Here is a 17,535-nt window from a genome sequence, read left to right on the forward strand (position 1 = left end):
GTAAACGAATGTGACATGGGCGCCCCCTGCCAGCAGAGGTGTTACAACACTTATGGCACCTTCCTCTGTCGTTGTGACCAGGGTTATGAGCTGGGGCCTGATGGCTTTGTCTGCAACGGTGAGTACAGTCTGTACTTTGATCCGTCGAAGTACAGTTAGACGGTTCAAGGGTTCAAGGGCACATGAAAAAGGACAGCCATGTTCTATAAACAGCCACCTCGTCGTTGTCTTTTGTTCTGCAGACATAGATGAGTGCAGCTACTCCAGCTACCTCTGCCAGTTCCAGTGTGTAAACGAGCCAGGGAAGTTCTCCTGTGTGTGCCCAGAAGGATACCAGCTGCTGGGCACTCGGCTGTGCCAGGGTGAGTAACCTGTCCTTCATATCCTCCTCGTCTTCTCCATCCCTTCCTCATCCTAGTTTTCAACACCATCAAACAAACCTCATATCCGTCTGTCTGTCTGTCTGGCCCTTATTGTCTTTCCCACCTAGACATAAATGAGTGTGAGATGGGTGTAAACCAATGTACGGACACACAGACCTGTGTAAACATCCACGGAGCTTATCAGTGTGTGGACACAAACCGCTGCCAGGACCCGTACGTGCAAGTGTCTGACAAGTGAGTCTCTCTCTCCTCACACACACACACATCTTTCCCCGATTATTAAACTATGCCCTGGACCCAAATCTCTAAATATGATCAGCAAAGCCCCCAAATAATTTCTTAGATTGCTCCAATTTCGTTTTCCATGTTTATGTCCAATTCAGTGACCTTTCCCGCTAAAGTGTGCCAGGACAATTAGAAACCTATTAGAATGCTGAAACAAGTGTTAAATTGCCAACATGTGTGGGACAGGCAATAATACACCGTGTATTTTGGCATGAAACATATTCAGATACTGTTTAAAGTCATCTGTCTTAGTTTTGAAATGGAGAGCTAAGCACAATGTAATGCATTCCCTCTTGTGGTACTGTTGTGAATTACACTTTTCACTGTATCTAGTTCATCGGACATTTAATCTGTTTTGACGTAACATTGAACATATGAATTTACTATTTGAAAGTACAAAATGTTTTCAATAAGATAGAAAGGAATTCAATCAGCTATTTACTTCCACATATTTATACATATGTGGCATGTCATGTAGATGTACAGTAAGCCGGAGGCTTGATCACATCCTGTCTCCATGGTTTCTGCAGCCGCTGTGTGTGTCCTGTGACCAAGCCTGCCTGCCGAGACATGCCCTTCTCCATCGTCCACCGCTTCATGAGCATCACCTCGGAGCGCTCCGTCCCCTCTGACATCTTCCAGATCCAGGCCACCAGTGTGTACCCCGGGGCCTACAACACCTTCCGCATCCGCTCGGGGGACGACAATGGGGACTTCTACATAAGGGTGAGTCCCGTGCTAGTTACGGTGCCGTAAGGCACTGCAGCGCCCCCTGCTGTTACAGTTCTGGGGTAACAATGTACTTAAGTGTCCTCCAAACGAGCCTACTCATTGTAAAGTGATCCCCATTCAAATGATCTCCCTGTGTCTCTCCCTAAGCAAATCAACAACATCAGCGCCATGCTGGTTCTGGCTCATGCTGTGACTGGACCCAGAGAGTACACACTGGACCTGGAGATGGTGTCGGTTAATCCCCTGCTCAGCTACCAGACCAGCTCCGCCCTGCGGCTCTCCATCTATGTAGGCCCTCACGCCTTCTAGAGGGGAGGAGTCAGATAGAGGAGAGAGAGAGAGAGAGAGAGAGAGAGAGAGATGAAGAGAGAAAAAGAGACAAGAGCTGAAAAAGTACATGGAATCGTATAGAATTGAAGGTGTGACAGCCCACTCAGTTTACTAAAGGAAGACCTGTCACTGATCAAATATGTCCCACAATGGTATATCTTTGCTGTTCTGTGACCTGCAAAGTACATCCCACCCCCTTTGTCAAACCACACCCGTAGAGGAGAGTAATAGCAGATAAAAACCAACAGGATTTTGTATGACTAAAGGATGTGTTTGGGATGGAGTCCAATGCTGCGTAGTTAGATCACCAGCATCCATCATGTTTCAGTTCCCAGCCTCTCACCCTCCCACTCCTCTATGCCTGTTTTTCTCTGGATCTCATTCCACAGAACACCTGTCACTGCACATCACCCTATGGTGAATGTGAATGACAGCAATATGCAACGCATAATTCACTATTTTTTTAGTGTGCAGGGAGAGAAAGTTCCATCCGAAATGTGTTTAGTCGATGTCTCCATTCGAGTGAAAGACTCCATTCTATCATCACCAGCGTCTCTCATCATCCCTTATCCATGATCATCATGATCTGCCATTCCCATTTCCAGTCTGTCACTCCCTCTTCCATCTTCATGCTCTGTCCTTCCCTCTGTAGCAGGTTTCACTGTCCTCATCCATGACTCAATAACCACTGAGCTCAGCCCTCCTCCTCCAGCCCGCCCCAGGCCCCTCTCCTGAATTTCACCCAAAACTCTAACTTTGAATCATTACCATGTGTAGTTTTGTCCCATTACTGATTATTATGTTGTATTTTTGAGGGGGGATACAGGAAGTGATACGAAATAAAACAAAACATTTTGACATTTCTGCTATCATCTTTAAACTGCAATTATTTAACATCCTCTCGCTATCTCTCTCGGTCTCTGTCGTTATATCTCTCTTACTCTGTTGACGTCCCAACATCTCATCCGGCCCTAACCTCTGTTTCACCCTCATCTCACTCACAGTGGTGTGACCACAGCCAGCTGACCTCCGGGAGATAGATGGCTTCTCTCCTGCACCTAACCCCCAGGTTCACTTGATGCTCTTCCCCACAGCTGAACACATGAACAGGCTTCCTCTAGCGCTGGAAGAATATAGGACACAGGACCAACTGGGTAAACAGAGACAACGGCTCGGCTCATAAAGGATTAGACAGAGTATTGTTCATCGCAATACAGAACAAAACCATTTCTGTGGATGTGAATTGGCTAAGAGAAGGACTCTGCAACGGCTCTAGGGTCGACCCGGCGCAGGATGAGCCTGTGTGTCCTCTCTCAGTCCACATTCTTGTCTGTAAACGATTCTCTGTCCCCCGTGAAAAAAGGTTGTGGGGGAAAAAGAGTGGGGAAACCCCTAATTTTATCGTCCACTACCTTCCTTCGTTCTGGCTCCGCCCAACCACACAAACACAGGCTGACACATACTCCTTCCCTCTGTCCTCACGTCGGGGTGATGACTCATACGTCACTCTTACGCAATCAGCCAAAAGCTCATCGTGTATAACCACCAGGGGGCAGTATGATACACAGATGTCATTGCACGGTGAGACAGGAATAGTAACAACAACCTAAGGTGATGGAATCTGCTGGTTTTGTAACCTCATTGTTTCCTGAACTCGCTTCTCCACTCACATTAACATCTGAACTGGGAGGGAGAACTCTTTGTAAGTTTGTATGTAACTCCAACATACACTGGACACACACTGCATGTACAATAGTCACCGCACACGTTTATATGTTGAAATACTAACACACTGCCACAGCATATGGCATAGGTATGGCTCATTTTAGCTATGGGCTTTCTGGTACAGATCATCATACCTGACAGAAAGATGGTGTTGAAGGGTAAGGGAACAAGGATATGGGTGGATGTGGAGGCAGGCTGAATGTGGGAGGTGTGTGTGTGTGTGCGTGGGTGGTTGGAGGGAACAGAGTGGTACAAGTCCCCTGGCACTTCCTGTTGGCACTTTGACAAAGAAATAACCCAAATTAAATAGGATCAGACTGTACCAGCACACTGGGGAATGGAGGAGCAATATGCTGTATTATGTGTGTGGTGTGTGTGTGGGGGGGGGGGGGGGGGTTGTGTGTGGTGTGTGCTTTCATTTGTGTGTGTGTGTGTGTGTGTGTGTGTGAAAGATGAGTGGGTGTAGTGTTGGGGGAGTCGGTGGGGAGCGGAACAGTGGGCACGTCTCTGGCACCTTCAGCAAGGTATGACCTCATCCATGGGCAAGCCCTCCCTGTGGGCTGGGGCTGGGAGTAGGAGTTGGGCAGGAAACCTGAGAAACAAGCACCTAACTCCGACACCATCCTGTCATCCAGCAGAGAGTTTACATGGGCCTCCCTATATGGCACATCTCCCTTCCTACCAAAATGGTGTGGGTGCTGCTTCAAGTCAACCGAAATGTAAATTGATTCAATAATCGGCTGTGAAGTCATGGGGACATTTTCTGCCTTTTCTGGGTTAATAACAAGAATGTTTACATGAAAGTATAAATGCACATTTGGTATGCCTTGTCGTTGGCTTTTAGAGGGCAAATCCATCCTATGGTGAACTGGAGTGAAATAACCTGTGTTACAAAAGCTCCTCACCCCCCCCCCCCCCCCCCCCCCCCCCCACCCCTACACACACACTGGCCTATGTGTATTTTTATCAAAAGGCTCCAGTATATGTAGAGTGTAATTTCCCTCCACCCCCTTCTTATTATTGAAACTAGAGTCCATTAACAAAAACAGGAAAGCGCTGTGGAATTCTGAATGACATCAATAACCACTGTTGCGTAGATCATTACAAAACAAATAAACTAACAAACACGAGTGAGAGGAGAGGGTAAGTGAGTAGGGGTTGAACAGGAAATATGTTTATTTGAGTCCCCATTGCCCTAAATAGAGTTCGTGAGTCTATATATGGAACCCCACATGGATAGAATCATGACAATCAGAAATAGTATTCTAAAAATAGTAACAGGTATGAGAAAACATCACATCAAGCATGACCTTAAACTTGTGTAGACACATTCTGCACCTACTGACTGGCAACTCGTTCTTTCAATGTAATTACGTTGACCTCTTAATATCACACAGGAATTGAGATTACAACGCTCTCTAAATGAGGCATGACACGGACAACAGGAGTCGCTTGTAATTTGAAACCAATTAGCCCACCGTGTTAATACTATTAGTGATCTAATTGCTGGCTATGTTAACAGGAGGTCAGTTCAAAGTCTACGTTGCAATTCCATGTGAATGAACACGATGTGGCTCGGGCAGCAAAGCTGCTGTCGTGCACAGTATCATAATTCCACTCAGCCACTGTCCTGGGAGTTTGAAAGGATGAAAAAGCTTCCAAAGGTTTGGGAGGTTTTCTCACTTTATATTCTCATAGTACTGTCCCGAATCTTTAATCACGGGACCCAGCTGGATTGGAACGATTTTAGAACGATGTGACGATGAAAAACCGCACGTATACTGCAGGGGTTTGTAATTGGAACGAAACGTTCATTGGCCAGAAGGAATGCACACTAATTTATCTATTTTTCTCCTCTCACAAACCAATCGAAGGTTAAAAAATATCCAACCTTCATGGGCCTTAACCCCCCTTGCCATGTCTACCCTACCTTCAATGTCTTTACTCTGTGCGTAAATGTGGTTACTAAGAAACGACAACGTGTTGCCAGGGGCGCGTGGGTGTATGAAGGCTGAAGGCCCGCCCTGCAAGTATATTAGGCCCAGCACGAAAAATAACAGAAATAAACTTAATGGAGGTATGTTGAATTTACATATGGTATTTGATATATCCCAGTAAAGTTATATAAGCAGGCTGCATTTGTTTACAGCCTCCAAGCCAATTCCAGGCGCTTAACGTTAAACGTAAGTAGCACACCGAAATCATGTTGATGTTGAAATATTCTTAGTAAAATAGATATATAAAAACTACGACTATACATAGAGAATCGGGTGACTACAGATTTTGTCAATGTGCGTGTGTGGAGGAAGGGGGCAGTGTTAGCTAATTTTAAAGGCACGTACAAGCACACTTTCACTCGCGCTTCCTCACTCTGTCTAATCCTGCTCACTCTCTCCGCAAACCGTTATGCAACATCTTACTAACTCATAGTAGGGTAGTTGGCTAATGTATATCTCACCTTCAGGCAGTCAATAGTACATACAATGTTAGATATTTAAAATACCAAGCATGTATTTTCCGTTGCTTTCCAGTTCATCCTTGACCCTTTGTCCAAAACGAAAGAGGAGAGGGAAGTAGAGGCAGAGACAGACTGAGGCTCTATGAAAAAAAAAATGCTGCTAGGAGGTCTCTTATGATGTCACATCTACATCACATCACCATAGCAACCTTGCATCAGCACCAACATACTGAAAAAGGGAAAGAGACAGAATGTCTTTAGTGGAATTAATTTAAAAAAGTGTCACTAATCTAAACTGGTGGATAGCATGGATTATGTGCAGAATATATGTTTCCTTTTCATGATTTAATGCCACTCATTAAATGCCACATGGCTTTTAAATGGAAAGAAATCAATGTCATCGCATCCCTCAGAAACACCTAAGCAACAATTCCTCTGCCCCTCTGTCTGCCTTAAAATCTACCATTTGTTGGCCCTATTGTCCTTATTCTTTCTTGGGAGTTCAGTTAAAGATTGTCATGCCCTCTGCCCCCTAGTGGCGGGTCGTTTGTGTTCCCCGGTTGTGGGTGTGGCATTGGTCTCCGGTCCCAATTACCCACTCACTCTGCCTCAGTCTTCACACCTGTCTCCCGTCAACTCATCAGCCCTGCAGTTTATCAACCCTGGTTTTCACATCATTCATCGCCGGATAATAGTTTCGTCTACCCTCGGTAGTATGCTCCCGGTTCCTGTTAAGACTATTTGTTGTGTTATTCCTGAACTAACTTTTTGCCTGTGCCTCCAGGATCACCAACCTTGCCTCCCAGCCAGACCCCGTACAGCCTACCCTGCCGTCCTGTCTGTTTTTGTCATCACCATCAGTCCCCTCTGCACCTACCCCAACATTAAATCCCTCTGGGCCATCCCTCTGTTTTTTGGCGTGTCTGTGTTGTGCACTTGGGTCCACCACCACCACCACCCCGTAACAAAAGATATTGAGGGGCTGATGAGTTTGACACCACAGGTAAACAGCTGCCCTCCTCCCACCCATTTGCCATATGTGCTAAGAATAGACTTAATATTGAAAAAAAGAGCGAACAGCACAAGGCTACCTGTTCAGCATCACCAGCGACAGGAAGGAGGGAGTGAGAGTGAGAGGAGGAGGGAGGGAGAACGAGAGGAGGAGAGAGGGGGGGGGGGTAGTGGTGTAGAAACAGTGAGTGAATGTATGTGTGGGCGTTTTATGGTTTACTTTCACTTATGTTTTCCAATGGATCTGACTGCACTTAAACCAGACACACACAGACAGACAGCAACAGTGGGAAACAGCTGTCAGAGACACACCGATACCTAATATCATACATGTGAGATGTTGCAGTCATACCCGTTGCCTTGTGTATCAGTTTCTTTGTCATACGTATGGCTTTACTGTCACTGACTGCTATGCTGTCAGACTCGACTGATGGACACAAACTCACACTAGTGTTTCACAACTGTCATCTCCCTCTACCTCTCTCTGGGTTTCTCAATTTCTTTCCTCAACGTTCGTTTTCTCCAGGTCCTCTCTCTCTCTCTTACTCTCTCGCTTCAATGCAGGAGTGGGAGGTGTTGCTAGGCGACAGATTAGCTCCTTTCTTTCAAGAAGCGGAGACCTTGATTCTCTGGGTGTAAAAATAAACACCAGAGAAAAGAAAGAGTCTTAAGAAAAGGGACAAGTATCCTTCACCTCTGTAGCGAGAGGGGCTGACATTTTGTTGCCCCAAAATAATTTTCTGCAACTCTTCCCCCCCCTCTCTATTTAGTGTCTCTCCGTTGGTTACAGTGTTGGCCCAGTGTTGGGGAATAACTACTAACTATTAATAATTATTTATACATATATGAAGTAATCTCTTAAATGTTAAAATAAATGAACTATTCTTCTCTTTTTGGCAGGTACCAAACTGAGAACAAAATTGATTGGGACCATTTCTTTTTGTGTTGATGCTCAAATGGAAATGAAGTAACTGGAGCTACAGGCTGTCTGACACTTTCTCTGAGGACTGATGACTAAGATCTCATCTTCTCATATTGACATCTTGTATTCTATGCTTGTCTCAGCCAGGGTCTCACTATATGAAGGCTGTCAAAGGAGTCAGCAAGTATTAATGGATAATACACAAGACCACCAAATCAGGATGCTCAAAATGATCCCTAACCAAGATGTTCATGTAATCACCATGATTTTATGAATGAGAGGAGATAGTTCATGTTCTTGTGTGATTTCTGAGGCATTCATGTCTGGCATTGAGCCACAAGACACCCTAATTGGATGGATTTGAGCCTCTTTGCTTTCAAAGAAAAGACACTCTTCTCTGCAACCCCCTGCCCTCCACACATCCGCCTCTCTACCACCATGTCCTCGTCTCCCTCCCACCTGTGATGCCTACACACCTCTTTACCATAATGGACGGTATTATCCTGACAGCCACAACAATAGAAGAAATGGCAATCTGTTCAGGCCACTGGTGAGCCAACACAGTGTGTGGGACACCTTAAGTGCCTCTGATACCGCAGCGTGGAAAAAAATGACTTTGAGTGTTTTTCTATTCCGAGAGCCTTTTTATAAAAATTCTATTTTTGAGGGAGAAAACCTGAAAACATCCTTCCCACTCAACTGTTTCTCTTGCATCTGATTTACCAAATCATTTGATAAAATCATTGATCAAGGCTGTAGTCTTAAAACTAATGAAAAACAAAACATTGGATACAGTTATTGATTATTTTGAAATTGAAAGAACATTCTTTGTGTTATTTGGTGCAGTAGGTCAGGTTCATTCTCTTCCATCTGACTGATCTGGTTCCCTCGGCAGGCTTCTTCAGTGTTTCCTGGTTTTACATAAAACCTTTGACTTAAGACGAATTAATGAAAACCTTTATTGCCCTGAGGGGAAGGAATTTGTTCTGCACCAAGAGCTTGAAAACAGAGATACATTCAACACTGCAGACAGGACAGTACAGTGGACATAACATAATTATTAAAAAGCATAGCGAGACAATAAATGCTAAAACAAAATTCAACTGAAGGCATCACAGAAATTACGTAAGAAATAACTTAAGAATGTCAGCATGCAAAACTTTATTACATTTTAGAAGGTCACTCAATACTTTGTCTACATGGATGGCCATCCATGATGTCACCTCTAGTTTGCCTAAATCGTCTGTTTAGAAGTTAATGGAACATATCAAAAGTGTGGTATGTAGGTGACAAATCTATTTTAAGCCATAAATATACAAAACATTTCTAAAAATAGTACTCGCTGAAGCTGCACTTGTGGGCCAGCCTGTGAGTGCACCTGTCAGTCACTGCTGAGAGCCATTGTCAAATAAAATGTCTAGTACGGCACTCACTCACGCAGGTTAGCAACACGGATCAATATTGCGTGGCACTTGCTGCATTGTGCGCTCCTTCATACCTATGTATGTTTATCGGTCTTTGTTTTTCTCGAACTTATAAGTGTGCTTTCATAATCCTATCAAGCCTGATTCAGGCAGAGGATTGTCCAATGGCGTCACTGCAGGATCCCATTTTTAAACATGAAATAGAGCCCTATAGCCGCGTATCTCCGAACACAAAAACGCTATAATCTATAACGTGAACTAGCATGTTATCTGGGAGCAAGAAGGCCTTCAATCTTACACAAACCAGAACCTACCCAATGAGATACAATGCACCATTAGTCAAACATCCTTTTACAGCACTACAGGTGTAAACTATTCTGACTAGACAGCAGCGCTCGACTACATTCCGCTCAAATTGCCTTATATGGAAGGGCAACGCAGTTTATGTAACCTATACACCGCAATTAAAGGTCGCTCTATAAGTATTGGCTCATACCCACGTGATCCCTGCTCTTCGTTACATGCTCTTTTGGCACAACCGTGACATTAATCGCAGGTTATTATTTTCATTCATAAAAAGCGACTCGTTCTGAATTTGGCAGTGTAACACTGCCCCACTCTCTCGCTTCCCTCTCTCCAGCTCTCTGTCATCTATTTTCTTCCATATCAAATGTGGGCTCCGATGTGGACTCCAAGCACTATGCATTGCTGTACATGCGATGAAGCCGTGGGGAAGGAATGCAAGAGGATGTCAGTATTGATTTTCCTCAGTGGTCATTGTCAGTTAAGATCCTGATACGAAAAGCCTTTAGACTGCAAGACAACTGGGTTATTTGGTCGGTAGAGATATTGGATAAGAGAAGAAAGTAGGCTACTGGCAGGGTGTCAGACAAAAAAGCAGATCCTTCTTTCGCATGCACCTTGGTTACAAATCCCCCCTCCCCTTCCATACACCGGGGTCCAGTGACTCTGTCTACGTTTTACGTTTGTCTCCGCCCATTACTCGGTTTTGTCCAAATCGGGCTTTTTGCGTCGCCGGAGCTCCCGATATCAAGCCAACGTCATCACAGTGTAGAGGGTAGAGCTGACGTCGAACTAGAGTCACCGAAAGGAGAGGGCAGGAGAAGGAGGGGGGAACGGGAGATGGGGAGCATTTCACCATTGCTAACAATGATATGAACCATAACTCCCCCTCAGCCCCCCTCTCTTCTTGCCCCCCCTCTCTCTTTTACGTCGGTGTTGGTGCGTTGGGAGCCCCCCTACTCCAGCGGAGTTCCAGACTATATAAGTTACAGGCGAGCAGAGTTCCCCAACCAGATTTACGGGCTCCGGACTTCTGGGCGAGAGACGGCTTCCAAAGCCGCCGAATCACTCATAGGCTACTCGGAACTGGAGGAGAGACATTTTAGCAGCCGACCAGCATCCAAGCAGGACGCTGTGGCGGAGGCGAAGAGGAAAAAGAAAAGGACAAGAGAAGGTTTAAAGCCTTACTCTGGAATGAGTTGAAATGAAAGTCCAATAGCACACCACTACAAGTTATTCTTCCTCTGACACCTGCTCTTGGAGATACACCCTGACCTCACTTGAAGCACAACGCAAAGGCTAACCACTTGTTAGTACAGTTTTCAGTTACCACGGGTTTTGATAATTCACGGTATCTGGCTGCAATGTATCGATCAACTAAGGGAGCGTCCAAGGCTCGAAGGGACCAAATCAACGCAGAGATTCGGAACCTGAAGGACTTGCTGCCTATCTCAGATGCGGACAAAGCAAGACTGTCATACCTTCACATCATGTCGCTTGCCTGCATGTACACCAGAAAATCTGTCTTTTTCTCACAAGGTAAGGGTTTATTTCCCGTCAACACACTTGAAAACAGGCTATCCGCTACGTTATTGGTCGATGCGTAGAATCAACAGGTGCCAACATTTGGGCAAGAGTTGATTAACTTTATTGCTAGATATGTGAATATTCCTTTTTGCAATATGTGTTGAAGGCTATACTGGTGGAATTTTTACCTGAGTCTTAAAAGCTTCTGGAGCCCTGTGTTGCAATCCAGTGCTGAAATGTTGTAGTCGCTGTCCATGGTTCTGAAGTATGCGCCAGGCAGCATCGATTTACGACGCAGTACTGTTGCAATTGTCACATGTTGGCACGTGAAAGCTACATGAAATTAAATGTTTACATTTCCTCACTGTAGAATCGGGAACTGCTGGCAGTCTCGAAGAAAGCGCGAGGTTTCTGTCTTTCCATGAGCTGTCGGAGTTGGTGCAGGAGCTGCCGGGCTTCCTGCTCCTGTTAAGCGGGGAAGGGAAGCTCCTGTACCTGTCGGACGGCGTCTCCGAGCACCTCGGTCACTCGATGGTGAGTTTACATCCACAGCCATCGTCTACGCTATTGTGCAAATAGTTGATATAATGGCAATTTCAGTGATTTGAAATCGTGAGTTGCCTAATGCTTTCTCAATCGTTTTTTTAGGTGGATCTGGTTGCCCAAGGTGACAGTGTGTATGATATCATTGATCAGACGGACCACTTCACCATGAGGACCAACCTTGCAACTCCCACTTCACCTGAGACAGGTAAGACCCTTCATTACTTTAGAGATTACAAGTCAAAGATCCATACCATTGCAATCCATATCTTCGTTAAGATGATGTAACAATGATCTGCGTTTTTAACGACTTTCTTCCATTCTGCCATTTTCCCAACAGATCGTCTGTTCCGTTGTCGTTTCAACACCTCCAAGTCTGTGCGCAGGCAGAGCGCTGGGAACAAGCTGGTTCTGATCCGGGCCCGCTGCCTGTCTTCTCCTCCCTCCGCTGCCGCCTCCGGCTCCTACTGGACCTCCAACCCTGTCTGGGTGTGCTTCTGTTCCCCTCTGGAGCCCCTTCCAGCCCGGCCCAGCGCTGGGGGAGAGAGGGACCCCTCTTCCAGCCCTCCCCCTGTTGAGAGCAACTTCCTTCTAGCCTGCTTCCAGTCCGCACACGGTCGCGACATGAGGCTGCAGAGCGCACACGACAGGTGAGCTTCTACATGAACGAGATCATCCACCTGTTGCCAAGTCAAAAACACCAGCAGTGCCCTGTCACTATGTTTGGTGGGATGATTTATTGGTTGTATGGTTTAGTCTCTGTTGGTTGTGACAAGTCATCAACTTAACCCTGCGTTGTGTCCATCTGACCTACAGTGTGAGTACGTACCTGGGCTTTGATGTGCCTGCCCTGCGCTCACGCTCCTGGTACAGCCTGGTCCACCCTCAGGACCTGTCCCACGCCTCGGCCCAGCACTGCAGTCTGTGTGAGTATACCACCCCCTCACTTTGTCCACAACAAACACACACAGACACACACTTCTTATGCACGCTGATACATATTTATCCCACCCACGCACAGCCCACATCGACCCTATGAGCAATGTTGTGAGTGAGATGATGTGTGGACAGAGACATGATACTGACCCTGTTATCGGTTGTCCCCCAGTGAGAGAGGGAGGCGAGGGCAGGGCTGAGATGGTGGTGCGCGTGGAGGCGGAGGACCACTCCTGGGTCTGGCTCTACATGGTGCTCCAGCTGGAGGAAGGAGACTGCCCCATCAGCAGCAACAACTTTGTCATCAGGTACGGCCACTCCACATGCTCGACGGAGCACACCGGGAAGATCGTCAGAGAGCCGTTGCATCGTTGCTGTTGTAGAGGAGAACATAGACGTCTTGGAGGGTCTCACTAACCTTCTTTGTCTTTCTTTCTCTCCAGCGAAGCGGAGGCGTGGTCTGTGCGGCAGCAGCTGAGCTCTGAGCAGACCCAGCTGACCCTGGTTCTGAGCACCAGCACCGGACAGGACAGCCTGGGCCTGCAGTCCCCCGACACCCTCTCCAGCCCAGACCAGGTGTTCACCCCCAGCAGCAGCGGCCTGTCCGCCCAGTCCTTTGACTTCAGCACAGCTGGCTGCAGTGTGGGCTCATCCGACGAGCCAGGGGGCACCAGCGTGGAGCCCATGCAGCTGGAGCGCGATCCCCGCTCCAGCATTTCCTCCCTGGAGGAGGACACCTTCTTCCAGCAGCAGCAGCAGAAGAGTTCTGACCCCGCTGAAAGCCCCTCGGTCGCCTCGTCTCCTACCCCGGTTACTGTTGCCACTGTGGCAGATTTGGACTTCCTTACCCAGAACATTCTTCTGCCCCCTTCGTTCCAACTCGAACCCCCACTGCCTGTACTGCCCCTTCCCCTCCCACCACTGCCCTCCTCCCAAGTCCAGCAGTCCAAAGAGTTTGTGTGCACGCCCCCCTACACGCCCCAGCTGGGGTCGGGCTCCAGCTTCCTGTTTGGCGAGCCTCTCTTCAGCTTTGACCCCACTGGCACCACCACTCCCCCGCCTTCCACGACCACAGCCACCTCCACCACGTCCATTGCCCCCTCCGTCTCCCCTTCAGCCCCTCCCACCACCGCCTCCAGCCCTGTTCCCCCTAGCAGCTTATCCACCCTGCTGCCCCTGGCCCTGCCTATCCCCTCCACCGATCTGCTCTTCCCTGTAGAGCCCTGCAGTGGCTCCCTTTATGAGAAGTTGCCCCCTACCCCTGATAGCCCTGGAGATGGGGACTGCACAGTGATGACCCTGCCTGAGGTCCGGGGGCCCCTGTATGTAGACGTACCCCTAGGGCCCCTCCAATACCCCCCCGATGGCCTCCTCACCCCCGAGGCTTCCCCCGGTAAACAGCCCTGCCTCTCCTTCTTCTACCTGGAGAGAGAGAGGGAGAAAGAGAGGGCCGAGATCTCTCTCCTAGCTCAGCACATCAGCTCCCTAGCAGAGGGATTCTACCTGGACCCTCTCTTATCCAAGCTGTCTCCACCCTCCATGTCTCCCTCCTCCTCCCCTCCCTCCCCCACCACAGACTCCTCTGGCGTTGAGTCAGTTCACATGCTAGGGGAGTTTTACCCCATCAAAGCATGGAGAGGCCTGGACTTCCCGATATTCCCTGATGACGATGACTCTCTGTTTGAAGAGAGCATCTTAGAAACCCTTCTTGAGGACTTCACCTCCTCTCCACCCCTCTCCCCCAGCCTCACCCCCCCCTCTCCCTCCTCTACCCCTTTGGCCTCTCCCTCCCTCCCTGTGTGCTGGCACCCACCCTCCAACTTTGAGGGATTCAGCCACTTCTGTAGCGTCCAATCGGCGCACTCTAATTCCAGGGCCGGGCGCGGGGCGGCCGTGGTTGGCGAGGCAGGCGGGATGGTGGCAGAGGGGGAGGGGCTGGTAGAGGAGGCCATGGAGATTGAGGTGGTGGTGTCATCACCCCTGTCCTCCTGCTCCTCTATCCCAGAATCCCCTCCCCTGATCCTCACCGCCTCCCCCTACTCCTCACCTGCCCCCACCACACCCGTCACCCCGCCCGCGCCCGCGGTGTCTTACGCCCAGTCCCTCCTGGAGGAACTGGCCGTCCTGGAACCCATGTTTGGGGCAGGTGCCTCGATCGCCCCCGGCCTGGGGCAACAACCTGAGTTGTATCAACTCCAGTGTCATCCGTCGCCACAGTGCTTCCACAATGGTAAGAATATGTTTTTTTTTATCCTTTGATAAATCAATAATGAAGTTAATAGTGAATAAATCAGTTCAATAGTTTGTTCTTGAACTTGTCATGTTAATGATCCCTCTCTTTCTCTCTCTCTCCTCTTTGTGTTTCAGATGGGAGTGGAAGTGTTCCTCCGTTCTAAAATAAGTCTGTGACTTACTTCATTAAGTATGGCATATTGTCATATTTCGTGGAGCCAACTTTTACTGAAAAGTGAAAAATATCAAAGTGTATAAATATATACATAATGTATATACAACTAAAGGACTTTAATTCCTTCATGTCTACTGAGAACAAAGATTGACTTTATATTTTTGTTCGTTCATTATTCCATGTACTAATATTTAAAATATGGTGCAACATTTTCATGATGGTGCAATATTACTCTAACTACATGGACCCATCACTGACTGGGTGTTGGGTCCATGTGGTGCCTGCCAGCTTTGCTGTAACCTGAGCTTCAGAACTTATCAAACAGAGACCATAACAAACTCTTAAACGTTTAAAGCACCGTTTAACTTTCAGACGCGTATCTGTATTCACTCGTAGTGAAAAAACTGTTGTGATAAAAAATATATACATTCCTTCATATCTTAATAAGGAAATAACTTCTGCTTGTGATGCAGCTCTGCAAACCCAAACCGCAAATGTGTTCAAGTCAATGTTTACAAATCTTTCTACTACTACTACTAACAAGAGCTAACAGTGATTCACTAAAGGAAAAATATTTTTTCCCCTCAACACCCCTCAATTTAATCTCCAGAAAAAGTCTGATTCCAAGTCCTCTTCTCCTTGACAGGACCTTAAAGGCCAAGTCAAATGCACAGTCAGTCTACTAATCAACCCTTTCAAACACTTTGGGCTTTGAGTTTGCGGCTGCTGCTTAGACATTTGACTTAATGTTTATCTCTCCATTACAATCTTGTGTATCAATGTGATGTGCAAAACAAAACAATACAATACATGTTAAAGAGGTCCTGGATCGTGCTCCAAGAACAAAGAAGGAAGATTTCCCTGCCTTTGACAAGAAGGTACAACTAAAGGGAGATCGTCTGGAAGTGAACCCTACCTGTGGGGGTTACTGTGGGCAGAGATGCCACAGGTCCACCTTGTAGTCCTGTACATTAGACTCTGAATGTGGGTTCTTCAGGTCAGCTCTGGCCTGGCTTGAGGACAGTTCAGCTGGATTCCCTCGCAGCATCAATATTTGCAATGCTGGCAGCTTATAGCAGCTCCTGTGTGCCTAGCACAGTCATGACCTGCTGAACTCTGAACTCTTGTCTATCCATGTCCATTCCTGAATGGACGGTCACATCGCTGCTCCCCAGGGGCTCAGTGTTGTAGGGAGGCACAACTGACTATGTGAATGAGTGATTCTTCTTTTTTGAGAGGGGTTAAACATGAGGACGTTTTGTTTTAAAAAATGAAAAGAGGGACGGGGTGCTATTTCTATTCAGTTATTAAGCGACACGGGATGAGAATGGTACTATTCCCATGGTGTCGACACGCTAACGTAGAGTTGTCTACGGTCAAGTAAAAGGATTGATTCCTACGTTCTAGCTATTACAATGCTAAGTTAACATATGTGTAAAAGTATTGTTTCTGTGATATTGAAAAAAAGTATTGGGGTGTTCAATGCATATGCACCACGTCTGTGGATATTTACATATGCTTTTTTTTTTGGCGAAGGTTGTACACATTTGTACATTTGTACGAATCAAACAGTCTGTACATACGAAATACATTTTTATTGTAGAAGATGGAATATATACATGATATATTACCGAAGAATGGACATTGTGGATCAGTGTTCTCTTGTGTTGCTCATAAGTGTATTTGATTGTCAAACAAATGCATTTATATTAAAGTGCACTTAAAGCTCTCTCTCTCTCTTTCTCATCCTCTCTCTGTCGTCACTGTCAGTCTCCCCCGCTCCTCCTACCTCAGTATCATCATCATCCCCTCCCTCTCTTGCCATCCCTCCTCCGTTTCTTCCCCTGGAGCGATGTCCGCTCAGCAACAGCACTGACGCACACACATGACGAGACAGTATGAGACACGATCTGACTCAGACTGACGCACACCCTCCACAGCGAGGCTGCGCTCACTACACACCCAGGCCTCCCACTTAAGCAGGCGCGCTTGCACACGCACACACGTACGCACAATAGCGTGGTGACGTACGACCCAGCCCTGCTCCACGCCCCACATCCCCATCCCTCTCTTTACAAATCACAGAAGCCCACACTTACTCCATGTACCTGCTACTCTGACAGCGTGCTGTGAGGGTGTCAGACTCCATATATGGGCATTCCTGCTCAGGAGCACTGATTCAAGCAGGCCCTTCTATTCTAAGGCTCTCATTCAGGCAGGAGGGGAAGGGGGGGGGAGGGGGATGGAGAGCAGGAGACAAAGAAAGGAAGACAAAAAGAGAGGGAACGAGGGAAGGAAGGGATGGAGAACGTGATGCCCTAGAGACTCATGACGAGAAGGTATCTGAGAATCATAGAGCGTGAATTAATGAAGGTGAAACCATTGATGCCTGCAGAGCATCAGCACCTGGCATCTTTGTCCACTGCCCTTCACCCAAGTATCCACGCAGCTTCAATTCAAAAGCAGCTCTGCTGAACAAGACACAGGCCCATATAAGGCGAATTTAACCAAACTATTTATAAACCAAGGAGACGAGGCTTTGCCACAGC

General features: G+C 47.2%; 2 protein-coding genes across 2 annotated transcripts; both read left to right on the forward strand.

Moving 5' to 3' along the window:
- efemp2a (EGF containing fibulin extracellular matrix protein 2a) lies at positions 1-2,594 on the forward strand (the record flags this gene model as incomplete). The annotated part of the gene is made up of 5 exons (XM_047024580.1): positions 1-118; positions 243-362; positions 491-617; positions 1,199-1,394; positions 1,548-2,594. Coding segments are annotated over 5 exons (723 nt in total), but the record flags the coding sequence as incomplete, so codon positions are not given.
- An 8,343-nt stretch (positions 2,595-10,937) lies between these two features.
- npas4a (neuronal PAS domain protein 4a) lies at positions 10,938-14,975 on the forward strand. The gene is made up of 8 exons (XM_047021138.1): positions 10,938-11,112; positions 11,471-11,634; positions 11,749-11,851; positions 11,984-12,293; positions 12,460-12,569; positions 12,752-12,887; positions 13,023-14,809; positions 14,947-14,975. The coding sequence occupies exons 1-8, from the start codon at positions 10,938-10,940 to the stop codon at positions 14,973-14,975; spliced, it is 2,814 nt and encodes a 937-aa protein (XP_046877094.1).
- The last annotated feature ends 2,560 nt before the right edge of the window (positions 14,976-17,535 follow it).

The sequence above is a fragment of the Hypomesus transpacificus genome, chromosome 1, assembly GCF_021917145.1.
Source record: "Hypomesus transpacificus isolate Combined female chromosome 1, fHypTra1, whole genome shotgun sequence".
NCBI lineage: Eukaryota > Metazoa > Chordata > Actinopteri > Osmeriformes > Osmeridae > Hypomesus > Hypomesus transpacificus.